Source organism: Colossoma macropomum, unplaced genomic scaffold (genome assembly GCF_904425465.1).
Source record: "Colossoma macropomum unplaced genomic scaffold, Colossoma_macropomum, whole genome shotgun sequence".
Classification (NCBI taxonomy): domain Eukaryota; kingdom Metazoa; phylum Chordata; class Actinopteri; order Characiformes; family Serrasalmidae; genus Colossoma; species Colossoma macropomum.
In genome coordinates, this window is record NW_023494789.1 from 52,434,238 (window position 1) to 52,452,987 (window position 18,750).

The following is an 18,750-nucleotide window of genomic DNA, read 5'->3' on the forward strand; positions in this document are numbered from 1 at the left end:
TTTCATGTAGGAACTTTCTGTGAGGGAGCTTTTAGAGGTGGACGTCTGGTTCCTATCACCACCACTGTGAGCAGTTCTGACTCAGTAAGTTATTATGTGTCATTGAGGATTAATAGAAAAGTAGATTTTTTTGTCAGCGCTATTCAGAGTTTAATTTCAATGTCATTCACTGTCACTCAAAGCCGTCTGTTCTGTATGTTATCAAAGCCTCTACCACCTACATAATCTATACTTTACAGTTATAGAGAAAGGTGACCTAGAACTGACTGACTCTACAGAAGATGCAGGTACATAATGTTCCTGTATCACTGCAAAGGGTTCTGTATTTCCTGTGGAACTAATCCAGATGAGAGAGCAGTTTAGAGGACAGGAACTGTTTGTAGAAGATATTTACATCAAGCTGTTCTATTGGAGGGTGAAGCACAGACAGCTCAGAGGTGATGAAGGTTCTGGGAGGAGTGAAGATCAGCAGGAGAATAAAAACACCACCAAACCCCCCACAGCGTTTCACACGGAGACGAGCGCTTCACTTCTTCAGACTCGCTCTGTCCTACTAAACTGGTACGGCTTCTTTCTGTTCTTCATGTGGAGGTTCACTGAATTCATATAAATAACATCATAACGTACATTATCAGAATTTCATCAAATAATGATGAATTTCCTGCACTTTTTTATATTAAGAAGGAATGTACGCTCTTAAAGAGCTGGGCTGAAAACATCCCAAATTTAGGTAAGATGGTTCTTCAAGGGTTCTTTAGTAAAGGCAGTGATTCCATATTGAACTATGAACACTCAAAGAAATATTTGCATGATTTAATGGTTCTCTGCATATGAAATGGTTCTCTTAGACTGATGGAGAATGTCCTGTGTGTGATTCTATATAGAACCTTTTTGAGCCTTTCAGAACCTTTTTATTCTTCTATAGTTACATTTTCAAGCTTGTGTCAATAGAAGAACTCTTTTTGGTGATACATAGAACCATTTACCACACGTCCTCCATCAATCTGAAGAACAATTTCATGATGCAAAGAACCCTTTAATCATTTAAATATTTCTTTGAGCGTTCATGGTTCTATATAGAACCACTGTCTTTACTAAAGAACCCTTGAAGAACCATCTTTTTTAAGTGTTTAAGTGTGTAAAGTTTGGAATCTTTTGTGATAGTAATAATTGTTGTTACTTTGATCCATAATAACAGAGTAGATTGAAATATTGTAAGCGAGACAAAGTTGTTTAAGATGTTTTATTTAATATTTTAACAGCCAGAATATAATGAATGCTGTATTATACGCTATAAGTCATAGTTATTTCAAGGTAAGTTTCTTGATATGTTTCTAAATTTCTTGGTAAGATGTTCTACAGCTTTCTCAGTCACTGTAGAATCTCCTTCAGCTCTGTTCATCGTTCTGGACTCATCTATCATTTCTACAGTGTTATTCACAGCTGCATATTAATTAGTCGAAACATGAAGCTGTAAAGTAGCAGTATAATGTTATAATCGTTATAAACATAGCCGTATCATTAAATTAAAGTTATGTTAATGAATGAATGTTAATAAGCGATTCCAAACTTTTGAACTGTAATGTATTTTGGTTAATGTAGTTTTTTTTTATTTTCTTTTTTAACTATTTTCATGTTTTTTCCTGTAAAAATGACTAAACTTCTTAGTTTTATGATTCTCTCACCAAAGTAAATGTGCTCTGCCAGAATCCCACAGATCTTTGTCCCCTTAAACCATTAAATTCCCCATAATTCACTGTGTGAGATGTAAACAGAGAGATTCAGAGCGGTTTGGTGTGAAATGGTTCAGATGTCTTTACAGTGGTGGTGATAGGAACCAGGGGTCGCCATGACTACAACACAAATATAGACATTTTATTTACTATCCAGAACCACCAGTGAACCTACATGAGTCTTCTGAGTTTATATGGAACGTTGATGATGGAAAATAGTGGAAAATCTGAAATAATAAGTTTTCTTTGGGGACTATTTTGCCTCACAGCGCCCTGCATGTATCCCTCCACCATGAATGGAGTTTAAGTTCTCAAAACGATCATAAAACAGTGTCTCAGTCATCAGGCAGTGAATTCATAACCATTTCATGTAGGAACTTTCTGTGAGGGAGCTTTTAGAGGTGGACGTCTGGTTCCTATCACCACCACTGTGAACAGTTCTGACTCAGTGAGTTTATCTAGAACAGAGCGTTTCACACCAAACCACTCTGAACCACTCTGAAAGACTCTGTTTACACTGTTAAATTATGCTGAAATGTAGAAAATTTGGTGGAATTGTAAAAGATACACGAATAACTCATCACTGCAACCTGATTCATGAGTTCTAACATTTTTATGTATTTATTTATTGTTGTAGATTTCTTGGTCAGTCCAGCATCATGTCAGCACATCAGTGCGGTGGGTCACTCTTGATCATCATGTGCTTTATTTTGACGAGTGAGTGCTTCTTTTCTATTAAACTGAACATTTATTTTAGATCATGATGACAGAAATGCTGGCCTGTTTTAGTAGGATATAAATGTATTAGGATATTTTCTCAAAGACTGGATAAACAGAAATACATATAGAAAGATTAATATTTATGAAATAAAGATAAATAATTAACTGCAAAGGTTTTTGAGAAAATAAGTGAAATAAATAAGTACAATAGATTAAATCTTAATCTTAAGAAGGTTATGAGAAGGTTTAGCTTAGTTGTTTCAGACATCCTACTGAAGACATTTGGCTCATTGACATGATGTGCAGTGCTCCACATAAAATTAATTTTATCTTCAAAAATGTCTAAATGTGTCAGGTTGTGCAACCATCCAACCATATTTGTTGATTAAGTAAACTATCAAAAAAAGTAATTTAGTTATAAAATTCTAAATAAAATAGTTTGGCCTGATTTTGTGTTCAAAACTTTAAAAGAGCACAACTTACTGAAAACTTTGGTCCGCATGTTCTTACTTCCTCAAACGTCAGACGCCACAACCAAAAACAAAGGATTTTTATTTTTTCACATGCTTTTACGAAAGAGGGCCAGGGAATTGCATCATAAAGACCCCAAGTGACCTTCATGGTGTAATGCCAAGGTCACAGATAGTAAAAGATAGTAAAAAATGTGAGTTTTGTGTTTGAGTCGTGGTTAGAATGGTTACGTTTACCATGTCAGGTGGTCTGACCTCAGGAGAACCATGAAAATGTGGAATTATTATAATAATGTTTGAAGTTGAAGGACAAGTTTCTACAGACGTCTCAGTAGATGCCTGTTTAATTTAAATTAGTCTGAAAAGTCAGGCGGCTCAACCAGTCAGTCAGATGGAGAAACCAGACCTGCACTGTTTAATACGTGAAACAGGCAATTAAAGGATTTGATAACATTCACTATATTTGAGATAAAAAATATACAGAGATAAAAATGCAAATATATAAAATATATATGCAGACATAAAAATTCACATCATGTCCTTTTTAATAAAATTTAATAAAAATTGTAACTTTGAAAACCTTATTTGTCACTGACCCTTTTACTGTAGCAATGTTTAAAGTGTTTTATTGAAGTACTGAGAAGTAACAGGTTAGTTGTTCATCTGCTCCAGGGATCTGGGAAGTGAGGGGGGCTGCAGAATCCCGATTTCAGGATTGCAACTGCTAAAAATAATAATAAAACACTGTGAACGTTGTAGTAGTTTAAGCGTAGCGTAGAGCCACGTGTTTGTTTTAGAGCGAACTTTGTATTTTTTTTATATATTGAAATCTTCAGTAGCTGCGCCGTTTACGTGATTTTCACTACAGTAAGCTGGAAACCTTTGGCTGATTTGCGGACATGTTGCTCAAACAGTCCCAGAGCAGCCTAATATTGTTTTTAGACTTAAAAAGAATTCTCTAACGTAATGAAGTTGTTATCAACTGTTATATCTCACTCTCGGAGTGTGTTTCAGTGTTAAATCTCACCGTCTAACTGTGCCATATATCAACAATCTGATTGGTCATCACTCAGTTCATTTACATTAAGTGAGACCAGAACAGAGCAGAGCGATGATGCGCGTCAGTAGATTGATGTGTTGGTTATTTGTATTTATTGTCATTACTCGCCTCAACAATAATCTGATGTTGTGTTTGATGTAAATTAGCAATAAATAAATAATCAATCAACTTAAAAATTAAGTTGCCTGACATCATCGGTTACATCCAGGGGTGGACAGTAACAAAGCACATTTATTTGCGTACTGTACTTAATTACATTTTTTGAGTATCTGTACTTTACTTGAGTATATATTAATTTTGGAAATTATGACTTTTGCTCCACTACATTTAAAAGACAAATACTACACTTTAAATACTGACGGTTCCTGTCACTCTTGTCAGTGGACAAATTTTCTTTTCTAAAATGTGATATTAGGCCATATTTTCTTCGTTAGAGGAGACAAACCAATCACAGTAAACTGCTCTTGTGCTGTCAGTCAAGTTCAAAGTGTGAACTGCATTGCTGTAATGACGGCTACGACTACGGCAGATAAATATGATAAAGACACAGATAAAGTTCCTCACCAGAGCATATCTGAAGTCCATGTTTGAGTTTATTGAAATGAAGAAAGATGTGTATCGTTTTAAGTGTTCACTCTGTTTACCATACAAACTTCATTAATGTTGTATTGCGACCGATGTAACTGGTTTTCGAGCGAACTGGTTCTCCTTGTAGCAGATTCCACAAGCTTTTCTTCTACAGGTTCTGCAAGCAGGTCAGTGCATTCAGTAGGTTGTTTCAGAGTCATTAGGTTCTGTAAATGAATATCTGCATATATATCTGTAACTTTTGTTAAACCTACATACAATTGTAAAAAAATTTAGTAACAAATGCAAATAGATGTATTTTTAAAACATATTGAAATACATTTCTAATATTTTTTTTTCCCCATATGGGATTACATTACACCCCAGACAATACAGAAACTCTAGATGACCAAACAGGCTTGGCTAGCATGTAATATATCATATATACTATTCTCCTATCACTTAATAAGCTAGCGATTTCTTCCAGGGCCGTTATAATCATCATTCATAAGAAAGAACCGCTGAACAGTTTGTCTCACCTGTAGCTTTATGACGGCTAACTTAGTTCTGTGGTCGCCTCTGTGGTGGCAGTCAGTTGATTAAATTGCCCTCTTGTGGTTGAAGCTGGTACAGTACGCTAATTCTTAGCATTTAGCTCCCCAGAGAAATCTTTTTTCCACTTGGTTCCTAAAGGGTGAGAAAAAAAATTCTGCTGCCCCCTGTTAGCAAGCAAGCCAGCAAGCAAAGTTTATTTATATAGCGCTTTTTACAACAGGTGTTGTCACAAAGCAGCTTTACAAGGAAATGAGCATTACAGAAAGAAATCCGGGTCCGAGCCCCCATGAGCGTCGCCAGTGGCGACAGTGGCAAGGAAAAACTCCCTAAGATAAACAGGAAGAAACACTGAGAGGAACCAAGACTCAGAAGGGGAACCCATCCTCCTCTGGTCGACACCGGATAGTAAACATTGTTAGTACAAAAACAGGGGAAAACAGGTGGAGCAAATTATTAATTTGATTAGTTTAGTTCAGCAGCAGCAGCAGCAGCATCAGTGGGGTCAGTTGTGAGGGTGAGGTTTGCACGGCGAGCAGTGGCACCCGATCAAGGAAGAAGAGGCAGCAGCATCAGACGCACAGGATGGGCAGCTGTTCAACTCGGCAAAGGAAAGAAAGGAAAAACACACAGAGTCAGTTCTGTAATGGGTGACTGATTAATTTGATTAGTTTAAATGATTGATTAGTTCAAATGATTCATTTTGATTAGTTCATGCAGCAACAGCAGTTAAAACTGGCTTAACATGCTAAGTGTTAGCCTTTTGTGTGTGTGTTACCAGAGCTGGTTATGAGGAGTCTGGCCTCTTCCTATTCCCCCCGTTATATCAGAAACAGGACTGCTAAACAGCAGAGGGCGCCCGCGAGCAAGTCCTCACTGAGTGAATGGAGCTCAACGGCTAAAAACGAAAAGTTAAAATAGTTTCTAATTACTGAACCAGAACTTTCCTTTAGTTTACCCATCTGGTGCACCTCAGCAGTACAAACTGGAGAGAGAAATCTTTTTTTGGAGGTTTCTGATGGCTGAAATTGCACAAGTTATGCTAGTAATGTTTTTTCAGTTGTTTTTGGTGTTTCGTACAGGCAGAAAAAAATAAATCATGTGGAACGTAGCCTCAGGAACTCTTTCAACTTTTTTTATCTTAGCCTTCAGTGCTTCCGCAGAAATTACCGAGAACTAAACATTCCGCAACCATCTTCTCTGCACAACAACAACCACTTGTCATTGTTGCTTTTGCTGTGAAGAGAGCTGCTTTCTGCACCCTGGTTGCGCACGCATCTCTGTGAGGACGCTGCACAGAAACGCGTCTATAAATTATTCCGCATTTTCTTTGAAATAAAAAAGAACGGTGCCTATTAAAGAATGGAAGTGTGGATCCACTGTAATGATAACAGGTTAAGAGGATCTCAGACAGGACAAACTGGCATAAACTGACATGAGTACAATATATTGAAGCTTTCACCGCTATTAAAAGAGACGCAGCTTACACAGGAACACAGGAAGTGGGGGGACTGAGGGGGCTGCAGCACTGATTTCAGAACTGTAACTGCTAAAAACAGTTATAATACAGAGATCTTAGCCTTTGTAATCATACGAGCACAGCAAAGACTCATGGGTGCTTGTTTTCGACAGGAGTTCTTATTTTCCCAATTTTATGTAGATATTTTCAAAATCTGCAGTAGCTGTAACTGTTTAAGTTAACGAAGGATTTTCATTACAGCGACCTGAACTGCTCATTGTCCATTTTATCAGCTCCACTTACTATAGAGGTGCACTTTGTAGTTCTACAGTTACAGACTGTGGTCTGCTGGAGTTTTTAAACACTGTGTCCACTCACTGTCCACTCTATTAGACACTCCTACCTTGTCAGTCCACCTTGTAGATGTAAAGTCAGAGACGATAGCTCATCTGCTGCTGCACAGTTTGTGTTGGTCATCCTCTAGTCCTTCATCAGTGGTCACAGGACGCTGTTGGCTGGATATTTTTGGTTGGTGGACTATTCTCAGTCCAGCAGTGACACTGAGGTGTTTAAAAACTCCAGCAGCACTGCTGTGTCTGATCCACTCAGACCAGCGCAACACACACTAACACACCACCACCACGTCAGTGTTACTGCAGTGCTGAGAATGACCACCACCCAAATAGTACCTGCTCTGTGAGGGTCCATGGGGGTCCTGACCACTGAAGAACAGGGTAAAAGGGGGCTAACAAAGTATCAGAGAAACAGATGGACTACAGTCTGTAACTGTAGAACTACAAAGTGCACCTATATAGTAAGTGGAGCTGATAAAATGGACAATGAGTGTAGAAACAAGGAGGTGGTCAGAATGTTATGCCTGATCTGTGCATACAGAGCATACATGTTCTGATGTGCCAGTTAAATGTATACTGTGACCTCTCACCTCATTATAGTGCAGTATGACGGCAAATGACTTATCATTTATATTTACTGCTTAAATCTGCAGCACCCACAGCCTAAAACATCTTCCTGCATGCCTGAGTAGTGGTTCTTTACTGTCCAGTTGTTGTTAGCCACAGCCACAGCATACAGAAGCCAAGCATTTTCTCACACACTGACCCACACTTCCCCCCGGGCCTCCCAAGCTCTGCCCTTCACAATAAGAGTCCTTAGCAGAATAACCCCATAAATAAATGCTGAACAAGGCATTTCTTGAACAGGCTACAGTATGAAGGATTTTGTTTCAAAATGCATCAAAAACCACTTTCAAGAACTTTTCGTGAAATTTGTTGTTGTGAATAGGCGTACATACAACAAATATCAGCTATATAATGATTGATACTATTTTTATTAGAAATGCTTTCCATTATCCATTATCTAATAAACCTATTATTTCTTTTCAAATACTCTTCATTCCTGAAATTGTTACAAATTGATAAACAGCATTTTGGAATGAAACTGTTCATTCATGAGATTTTACAGAGATTTCAGTTCTTACGGAAACAAAGTGTGCTGTGCTCTCGAGATCTCTTACAGCTATCTTTACTCATGACTTAACACTTTCAACACTTTCAACACTGCTGAAAGCTCGGTTAGCGTCTCTGCTACTGAGCGCTGATCGGTTAGCGTTACTGCTACTGAGCGCTGATCGGTTAGCAGTTACTGCTACTGAGCGCTGATCGGTTAGCGTTACTGCTACTGAGCGCTGATCGGTTAGCGTTACTGCTACTGAGCGCTGATCGGTTAGCATTACTGCTACTGAGCACTGATCGGTTAGCGGTACTGCTACTGAGCGCTGATCGGTTAGCGTTACTGCTACTGAGCGCTGATCGGTTAGCGTTACTGCTACTGAGCGCTGATCGGTTAGCGTTACTGCTACTGAGCGCTGAACGGTTAGCGTTACTGCTACTGAGCGCTGATCGGTTAGCGTTACTGCTACTGAGGGCTGATCGGTTAGCGTTACTGCTACTGAGCGCTGATCGGTTAGCGTTACTGCTACTGAGGGCTGATCGGTTAGCGTTACTGCTACTGAGGGCTGATCGGTTAGCGTTACTGCTACTGAGGGCTGATCGGTTAGCGTTACTGCTACTGAGGGCTGATCGGTTAGCGTTACTGCTACTGAGGGCTGATCGGTTAGCGTTACTGCTACTGAGCGCTGAACGGTTAGGGTTACTGCTACTGAGCGCTGATTGGTTAGTGTTACTGCCAGGGTTGGGATAGCTACTGAAAAATTAGTAGTTAGCTACTTTGTAGCTATTTTTGTAGCTGCTACTTTTTAGTTACTTTCAAAGCGCGACTGTCAGAATGTTTGTGAATCTCCACCTGAGACACCAAACTAGCCCAACTGTGAACAAGACACTGCATTTAATCATGTGCCAGAAAGAAACGCTGCAAATATACAAAAGATCACCGAAAAGTGAGTTTAAGTGACCAACAATCAAACTTACACAACCAAAGGCGTGATTTCCAACTAAAATTTAGACTAAAGGCAAAGTCAATCATTCTGGTTTTTTTTCAAACAAAAATCTACAAAAATAGCCGAATACAAACCAAACAACTTTGTGCAAAGCGTTGTCAATAGCTGAAATAAAACTGCTCCAATTTAAATACTTCAACAAGGTCTGTACAGACAGACACGACATTCAGAGTCCTTTATTAAACTTCATTAACACTTCAGCCTCAAAATCCTCATCAGTGACTCTGGCTCTGTTTGGGGTGAATCAGGCCTGAATAATCTGTCCACTGCTGCAGAGCTGCTGCGACTCCACAGCACAACTAGATTTTTATGTAAAATAACATAATAATCCTCCTTTACTGTAAAATCGTTACAACACACAGTTCTAACACAGTTTTCACAATAAATGGTCTTAAACGCTGGAGTTAATGTAGAACTGCTAATTCACCCTTTAACACTGCAGACTGATGCGCTGCTGGACACACAGCAGTGCACATAATAAGAAGGCAAAGAGAGAGATTTAAGACAAACATCAATAATTTGGAGATGAACAGACTTATTTGTATTTATAATCACTCCAGCTGGTTTCCTCATACATTTAATCTGCAACACTGAAGTCGCTTCCCAATCTCCTGCTCATCGTTCCAGTTGTCCCGTTCCACCTTAAATGGCGCAGCAGTACAATCTGGTGCCTCAGGCACCATTTAAGGTGGAATGGAACAATTCGAAAGAGAAGCTGGCGATTGAGAAGTGACTTCAGCCTCATAAAAAGTCGAACATTGAGAGACGTTTTACAAGAAACTCACGGAAAAGTTTCCCAAGATGTGCTGATTGGTTGGCGCGATCATCTGTGTTGTTTGACTTGAATTCTTTACTGTTTCCTTTTCAGACTCCAGCAGTGCTGACCCGTGCAATAGCTACACTGTGCTGGACGAACCTTGGAGAGCCACCAACTATTCCGACACCATGAATAAGAAGTGTGATGACTCTGTTAGTTGGGCTGGCTGGTACAGGCTCATGTATAATGGATGGAATGTCCAGATGCCAGAGTCATGTGTTAATATTTACATGTGTGGCGCTAACGCCCCCCTCTGGATGAGTGGCACTCATCCACAGCTGCAGGATGGAGTGGTCACCCGCCAGATTTGCGGTCACTGGGAAGACAACTGCTGTTACTTAAGACCCAACCCTATTCGAGTGAAAGCTTGCCCAGGAAACTACTACGTCTATGAGTTCGTCAGCCCGTCTGCCTGTTGGTATGCATATTGTGCAGGTAATGTTTTTGAGATATTATATATATAAAAAAATGTTTTTGCTAACTATGCACACATCATTAGACCTTGTCCTATCAGCAAGTGGGTGTTCAAATGTAGCCTCACATCACATCACAAAGTCTTCAGGATGTCTGAACTGGAAATATCAAGCCTTCACATTCATTCAAAACATAAACAAGGTAATGATCTACCACCTAATAGCTTGAGGCGTTAACTACAAATTGGCTCACCCACAGCTAAACCAGCTCCTAATATGATACACTGTATAGGTCAAACCAGAATGTAAAAAAGGACAAAAATGAGTGAAATAGTTTTACATTGCTTTTGCCACCTCATCCTGCACTTCAGGAATACAAATAAGTGAATACAGTACATGAAGACAGAAAGCATCACCTGCCTGTCACCGAACCTCCTGGACGACACTGCTGCATACAGAGACTCTGAATGTTCAATCATAGACATCACTTCACCTTAACACTGGATAAAGGTAACAGTACTGTAGCCTTTTAATGACAGCACATTAGCAGTGTATGGCTGTATATTATTTTATTATTATTATTAATATTATTATTGTTGTTATTATTATTAAGTCAGAGTCAGAGTCACTGGTGTTGAGGTCAAATTTGAGCCCCAAGTCTTTCTCGATTTTCTCGAGTCTACAGTCATCAAATTCGCGGCTTGAGTCTGACTCGAGTCCTAGTCATGTTACTCGAGTCCACATCTGTTAATCATAGACATAGCTTCACCTGCCTCACAAATTATTTAATCTTAGACACTGTTTGACCTAAACACAAACTATTTAATCATAGACATTGTTTCTCCTGCCTCAAAGTATCTCATTATATACTTTATGTCTCCTGCCTCGCAATTCTTTGAGTGCTTCTCATATTCATATTAGCAGATCATCATTACAGGCTTTTCTTTTTCATGAACACCTCTCCTGTTAACAATATGCGCAATATATCATAACCTGCTGCTGTAAATACGACAAATCTGTTTCATATGCTATGTAAATATGCAAATAGATATACTTTATTTCTACTCTTATACCTAACTTATGTCTATTTTATTTCTATTTTTTATTTTCTGCATAGTATATGTAAGTTTATGTGAAATTATCACCTATCTATCTATCTATCTATCTATCTATCTATCTGTCTGTCTGTCTGTCTGTCTGTCTATCTATCTGTCTGTGTGTCTGTGTGTCTGTCTGTCTATCTGTCTATCTGTCTATCTTCCTGCTTTAATGCTTGCTCTGCTTCCCCTTTTGTGTTTTCTTTTTTGAGATGTATAGGAACCTTGAGATTGTGAAAGGCACTATAAAAATGTATGGTATTATTTATTATTATTATTATTATCATTGTTGTTGTTATTGGTATTATTATTATTATTATTATTATTATTGTTGTTGTTGTTGTTCTTATTATTGTCATTATTATTATTATTATTATTATTATTATTATTATTATTGTTTATTCATTGATGTTTTGATGCTCATGGTTTTCTCTGTGACACACTTCTATCAGTAAATCTCAATGGTAACAGTGACTGATTTTCACCGATCTGTTTCTGTGTTTCTCTGAAAGGCCTCTAACAGTCGTCATCTGTTGTCATTGCTTAGTGTACACACTTCTGTCCAAAGACTGTTTTTCCCTTTTCTCTATTTTCTAGATGTTACATTAATTATATAACTTTATTCTTTGTTCATATTGTTCACTCTTGTGTTATTGTTTCCTATCCAGTGTGGTCCAGAGGAGGATGGGTTCCCCTTTTGAGTCTTTGTTCCTCTCAGTGTTTCTTCCTTTTGCTCTTAGGGAGTTTTTCCTGCCACTGTTACCGTTGGCGACGCTCATGGGGGCTCAGACCCGGATTTTTCTGTAAAGCTTTGTGAAAACAAAGTTGTAAAAAGTGCTATATAAACAAACTTTGACTTGAATTGACTTTACAGCTACACATCCTTTCAGACCCACAGCGCTTCGACTCAATAAATGAAATAAAATAAAATAAAATTCAATAAATGTCAAAATGTCTATCTAATAACTGCTAAATGTTTAACATGGCTGCTAACCAGAGGAGCTAGCCTGCTAACGGTTCTGCTCACCACAGGCGATGTTGGAATCTGGGAACTAAAGCACCGACACAGGTTTAGATGGTAATGATTCAAACCTGAGGGGCTGAATTCAAGTGAGAGTGAAAAAAAAGCAAAAGAAAATAAAACCTGTTTGGCTCTTTAGCCTCCTAGCTAACCTAGCGTTAGCTTAGCAAGCAGGCTGCAGATCTGAACTGCACCACACAGCGCAGAACAGGTTTGATTCCAACTCACTCACTCAAGCTCAGCTGATAAAAACTACAGGTGCTGGAATGACAGGAGGTTGAAGTTGAGCCTATTCTGTGGTGTCTGGAACTGTATAGCATGTTAGCTAACATAGCTAAAGATTAGCACAAATCATTTTGACATGATGTTATCATTTCTGACTGCAGCACACCTTATTAACCCTCTACCACCCAGCGCTGATCGGGAGTGTCAGGTTGATGTTTTGAAGATTAGCTACACATTTTTTACATTTAAATTCTATATCAGCAGCTAATGGGAGCTTTTTGGCTTTGTCGTTGTCACCTACTCACGTCACTTGCTGATAGGATAAGCATCTTTTGTTTGAATAGCCTTCAAATATTCAAATGCAAAAGGTTTGACTGACCTTTTTCAATTATATTGTTTTAATAATTGATTTGTTTTTACTGTTTTGCGTTAAAGATATTACAACACTAAAACCGGCGCTCTACCCTAAGATAAGTATGTCATCCTGATTTTGGCCTCTTTACTCAGAGCAGTTGCCTAATTTTGTTTACATTTTCATGACCATATTTTTGGCTAATAAAAACATTTCCCTACCTTTCCAAAGAGCAACTTGTTAGACTACGACTTTCATCAGCGGAGGACTTCAAACAGTCGTCCACCAGTGAGATTTTTTTGAACCAGGTAAGTGACAGTAACCGTATAACATGATTAAACATAATTAAAGGGCATGATCATGTTCAGTAACTTTAACTTACGTTACCTTTCATATCATCAAGGACTCAAATGATAACTCTATTTAAATGTATTATTCCAGTAAAAACAATCAACTAAAATTACATTATTTCAGAGTCAGCAGACTGCTATCAGGCTAACAGGCTAACTGGCTCCTCCAGTAATAATCAGACTGAGGCTTTACTGTAAAATATTTACTGATGGATTCACTGTAAAACTGGCACATATAAAGTAAAGAATATGCTGCCTGTATGTTTGTTACAAGCTTCAAATGTCTGTTTTTAAGCTCAAGCCAGAAGTAGTATGTAACCTAGAAACTGAATGTACACCACTGTTAGCTTGCTGTTAATGTAGCATTGAAAATCCCATAGGATGCTCATGGAAATTAGCAATATCAAAGTGGGGTCAATCAGATAAACAAAGGCTACTTGCAAAATGAAGATTTTTACAATACACTATATATAACGATATGCACGACTGTCATGTGTTCATTGTTAAATGAAAAATGAATTACATTCTTTAAAAACTATGCATCTTATTTATTGATCAGTCCACTTGTCTTTAAAGTAACTGTATAAAAATGATTGATAGATTTCTTGATCACAAATACAGTCATTAGTGAAGCCCTAATCAAGTTCTAACTTGTTGTTGCTGCTGTTGTTTCTTTTTACAGCTGAAAGAAGAACTGCTTAGAAAAGGCCTTCCTACCAACATCACTCTACACCTGAAGAGCATCTCAAAACAGAAGAACGTAAAATCAGAGACACGGGAACCTGGAATCTGTTAGAGCTCTTAGCACTCATTACTGATCCCTGTATTGATCAAGATTCAATAGGAGGTTAAGGGGTTAGAAGTTGTAGTTGTAGAGGATGTACAGTTTTATGAGGAAGCTCCGGAAAAAGTGCATAATATAATAATAATGAATTTTACTCAATGTAAAAAATTAAACTTCAACTCAAAATCATGAGACAACTTCTTACACTACTTTTTTTTTTTAAGTTGACTTGAGGAAACTAGAGTTTACTCAGCTTACACCTCTTAGTTTAGTCAAAAATTCTACTCACCTACATTCTTTAGTTTTGTAAACAATGCAGAATTATTTTTTACGTAATTTCCACTTTTTCTGTTACACAATCTCAGGAGGCATTTTCTCCTCTTGGGCTCCCAGTTTTGGATGACTGGTGCTTCAGTGGGCCTCAAACTCAAGATATCTGATATTGAGTGAACGCTTAAACACACACTGAAAGTCCCCACACATTATTTCAGAGGTGTGGACTCGAGTCAGATGACTTGGACTTGAGTCTGACTCGAGTCATGAATTTGATGACTTTAGACTTGACTCGAGAAAATTGAGAAAGACTTGCGACTTGACTTTGACTTCAACACCAGTGACTCGGATTCTGACTCGGACTTGGAAAGACGAGACTCGAAGTGGCAGAAACGTGGACTCTACACAGTCGATTATTTTTCATGGGAATTAATTTGTTTCCTGTTGTCGTTGTCAGTTATTAGTTATTATTTAATCAGTAACATTGCTAATTGTGCGTTCTCCTCTTTGGACGACTTCACCAGTAATCAGTATGTTTTCTCATCAGTGAAGCTTGTTGTATATTAATCATAGCTTAAAGGAACGGCTTCTTTCCAAAGTTCATGAAATATTTCTCATTTTTACTTCATTCCAAGGTCCGTCTTACATTCTCACCTGCATGTAAATCAGCACCTGTATATCTTTAATTTATTGACGTGTTGATTCCTACAATGTTGATTGATTGGATGAATGATTGATAGATTAATGAATAAATAAATGAGTCAATCCTTCTACAGATATGTGCATATATGAGTTTCAGGATGCCTGAATTTTTTAAGTGTTTGTATCTTGACTAAAGCTAAAACATGAAAATGGTTCACTTAACAACAAAGCAGTATGAGTTTAATATGGATGGGTGCAAAACAATGGAAACACAGCATGAAATACTCACACTGATTGATTGTGCATTAACAAATTGTGTGTTAATTCGTCTTTTGCTGCATATTTTAACAGTTCCCCTCCACCTTTTCCTTCAGTGGAAGGAGACCACTGCAGGACCACCATAGGACCACCGCTGACCAGATATTATATGGGTGGTTGATCATTTTCAGCAGTAACATTCACATAAGTGCTGCACCAGTACGAGTGTTTCTAAAGTTTTTTGCTGCGTCTCGCGGAGTTTACATGCACTAAGAAAGCTGATTACTGAGCTAAAATCCAGTCTCTTTATTGGATTTATTAATCAGATGTGTAGACCTTACTCCGATCTAAGAAATCAGAGTGTGTTGTTTACATGACCATTTGAATAATCAGATAACTGCAGAAATCCGAATATGATCAGATTATTGAGTTCGTGTAAACACACTCACTGACGTGAAAAACTCCAGCGGTAACGCTGTGTCTGATACAATCATATCAACAACACACACACACTACCATGTCAGTGCTGAGAATGGACCACCACCCAAATAAGATCTGGACAGGTGGTGGTGCTATGGTGGTCCAGAGCGGGGCTGATAAACAGATGGACTACAGTCTGCAACTGTAAACCTACAAAGTGCACCAACATGGTAGATGTTTCTGATAAACTGACCAATAAGTGTGAGTATTTCATTGTGTTTGTTCTTCTACACACTGCCTGTGTGTTTGACTTTACAAAAGCAATACATAAACAAACAAATAAACAGAGATAAGCTGCTTTCACATTAAAAACGCATTAAAAACTGCAGTTCTGCACCGCTCAGCGGTATGAGACAATGTTGCATGCAAACGTTGGCATGGTGACGGCTTTACCAGGGCAAATGGGTGATTATTACTGTGTAGAACCGTTCCCTTCACTAAAGAACCCTTGAAAAAACACCTTTTTTTCAGTACTTCTTTTAGTTTAACTGACAAATCTTACACAGTCCAGCTTCTGATTACCAACTCTTTAATGGAAAATTTCAGCCTACAGCAGTTTAGCCCTGCCCATTTAGCCTACAGCACTTTAGCCCCGCCCATTTAGCTACAGCAGTTTAGCCCCGCCCATTCAGCCTACAGCAGTTTAGCCCCAACCATTCAGCCTACAGCAGTTTAGCCCCACCCATTTAGCCTACAGCAGTTTAGCCCCGCCCATTCAGCCTACAGCACTTTAGCCCCAACCATTCAGCTACAGCAGTTTAGCCCCAACCATTTAGCCTACAGCACTTTAGCCCCACCCATTCAGCTACAGCAGTTTAGCCCCACCCATTCAGCCTACAGCAGTTTAGCCCCAACCATTCAGCCTACAGCAGTTTAGCCCCACCCATTTAGCCTACAGCAGTTTAGCCCCGCCCATTCAGCCTACAGCACTTTAGCCCCAACCATTCAGCTACAGCAGTTTAGCCCCAACCATTTAGCCTACAGCACTTTAGCCCCACCCATTCAGCTACAGCAGTTTAGCCCCACCCATTTAGCCTACAGCAGTTTAGCCCCACCCATTTAGCCTACAGCAGTTTAGCCCCACCCATTCAGCCTACAGCAGTTTAGCCCCGCCCATTCAGCCTACAGCAGTTTAGCCCCACCATTCAGTCTACAGCAGTTTAGCCCCACCCATTTAGCCTACAGCAGTTTAGCCCCACCCATTCAGCCTACAGCAGTTTAGCCCCGCTCATTCAGCCTACAGCAGTTTAGCCCCACCCATTTAGCCTACAGCAGTTTAGCCCCACCCATTCAGCCTACAGCAGTTTAGCCCCACCCACTTAGCCTACAGCAGTTTAGCCCCACCCATTCAGCCTACAGCAGTTTAGCCCCGCCCACTTAGCCTACAGCAGTTTAGCCCCATGCTGAAGTTATAAGCAGTGTTTTAGCCTGAACTGCTTTTTGAATAAGTTACAATACAGAGCAGCCAATCAGAGCCAATTTACATATACATGTCTTAAAGGCACAGCACCAGCTAATGTTAATTTTACATTATTGTTTATGTTTTATATGCATGCATATGTAAATGCTGATGTCTCATTACTTTTGTTACTGCATAAAAAACTGTAAAGGAAAAAAACTGGCGAGAACTTCTGTGTTCCATGGTTTTGTTAACAGCGCTCATTTTTGTAAATAAATAAACTTAAGTATTGTTCTCTACACCTGTGTTTGTCTAATGTGGTTGTGATTATGTGGAACCAGTGTGTTTCTGTCATGACTGTGGCTTGTTGACCAGAGGTTTCTCATTAGAACGATAAGATGCTGATAACAATAATGATATGTTGTTTTATCATAAGCAGTTTTAAGGGTCATAAAGTTATTCCTGTCCCTTTAGGTTTCTGTTACTTGTCCCCCTACTGTAATTCAGAATGTCTCTTCATGCTTCAAAACAGATGCTTTACGTAGTTTTTGTAAACAATCAGTTTTACAAACATGAGAATTCATGTAAACCCATTAGGAAATGCTGATCACCTTAAAAGAGTCCTGCTGTGGATGTCCAGCTCCTGCCACGTAATGATGAAGTTGGCCACTCATGATGTCCATGGATTCAGCGTCCTTGAGTGCTCTTGTTTTGTTTGTCCTTCCACTGAATCCCATCTTCTGAGAAGCACTTGTGGAAAAGGAGGCTGTGTAAAAGCAGAAGCTGGCCTTGAATCTGAAAGTAAAGACTTTTTATTATTATTATTTCAATAACTTTTCATTCTATGAGTAGATACTTAACCTCAAGCAGCCTTCTTCTGCTCTTCTTGCATGTGATTGCATCAGGAGTTTCTCCAAGAAAAGCAAGTTCTGATTATTTCAGGAGGTCTGAGCAGTGAAAGTCACTGTTAAGTATCTGCAAATGTTTGGCCACAAGCTCATTTATGAATTTAAAGAACTTTTAGCCTTTTACACGGTGCTCTTTATATATAATACAGGCAGCACAGAGGTCTCGGGCACGGTTCTCACGGCTGGACCCTGAGCACATCAATGAGTGTCATTCAGGAACAGCCAGGAACAGAGTTTCAGTTTTCTGTTTTCACATCAACTGGCAGTGATTTAGTCTCAGACTGCAGTTTATAACTTTAACACTTCAACTACAAGAGTTATCGTTACTGGGGAGGAGCCAAAGATGGTCTGTTGGTCTTTTTCAAGCTCTAGGGATGCAAACAAAGCAGGTAACAGCTTATGTGTCAACACAGGAACATCTTGATCCTTTTCCAAGAATCTATTTCATGTTTCTGATGTTGTTTAGTTCTTTCCTAAAAGCCAATTGTGGCAGTTTTTCTAAATATCTGCTTATTTAAATTATTTCATTCAGGGTGGTTTGGTGGTGAGAGGAACCAGACGTCCCCCTCTAAAAGCTCCCTCACAGAAAGTTACTACAGTAAATGGTTATGAATTCACTGCCTGATGACTGAGACACTGTTTTATGATAGTTTAGAGAACTTAAACTCCATTCATGGTGGAGGGATACATGCAG

General features: G+C 38.9%; 1 protein-coding gene across 1 annotated transcript; it reads left to right on the top strand.

The window, feature by feature from the left end:
- Positions 1-420: 420 nt before the first annotated feature.
- Positions 421-14,916, top strand: LOC118807617 (pancreatic secretory granule membrane major glycoprotein GP2-like). Its single transcript, XM_036569655.1, has 6 exons — positions 421-561; positions 2,371-2,450; positions 9,906-10,289; positions 13,046-13,084; positions 13,194-13,270; positions 13,995-14,916. Exons 2-6 carry the CDS (start codon positions 2,393-2,395, stop codon positions 14,106-14,108), a joined length of 672 nt encoding a protein of 223 aa, XP_036425548.1. The 5' UTR covers positions 421-561; positions 2,371-2,392; the 3' UTR covers positions 14,109-14,916.
- The last annotated feature ends 3,834 nt before the right edge of the window (positions 14,917-18,750 follow it).

Bases quoted from the DNA above. Each gene is read 5' to 3' on its own strand.
- LOC118807617 (XM_036569655.1), top strand. From the start codon at position 2,393: ATGTCAGCACATCAGTGCGGTGGGTCACTCTTGATCATCATGTGCTTT. The intron at 13,085-13,193 runs GTATGTCATCCT...ACCTTTCCAAAG, and splicing joins GGCGCTCTACCCTAAGATAA to AGCAACTTGTTAGACTACGA. The intron at 13,271-13,994 runs GTAAGTGACAGT...TTCTTTTTACAG, and splicing joins GTGAGATTTTTTTGAACCAG to CTGAAAGAAGAACTGCTTAG.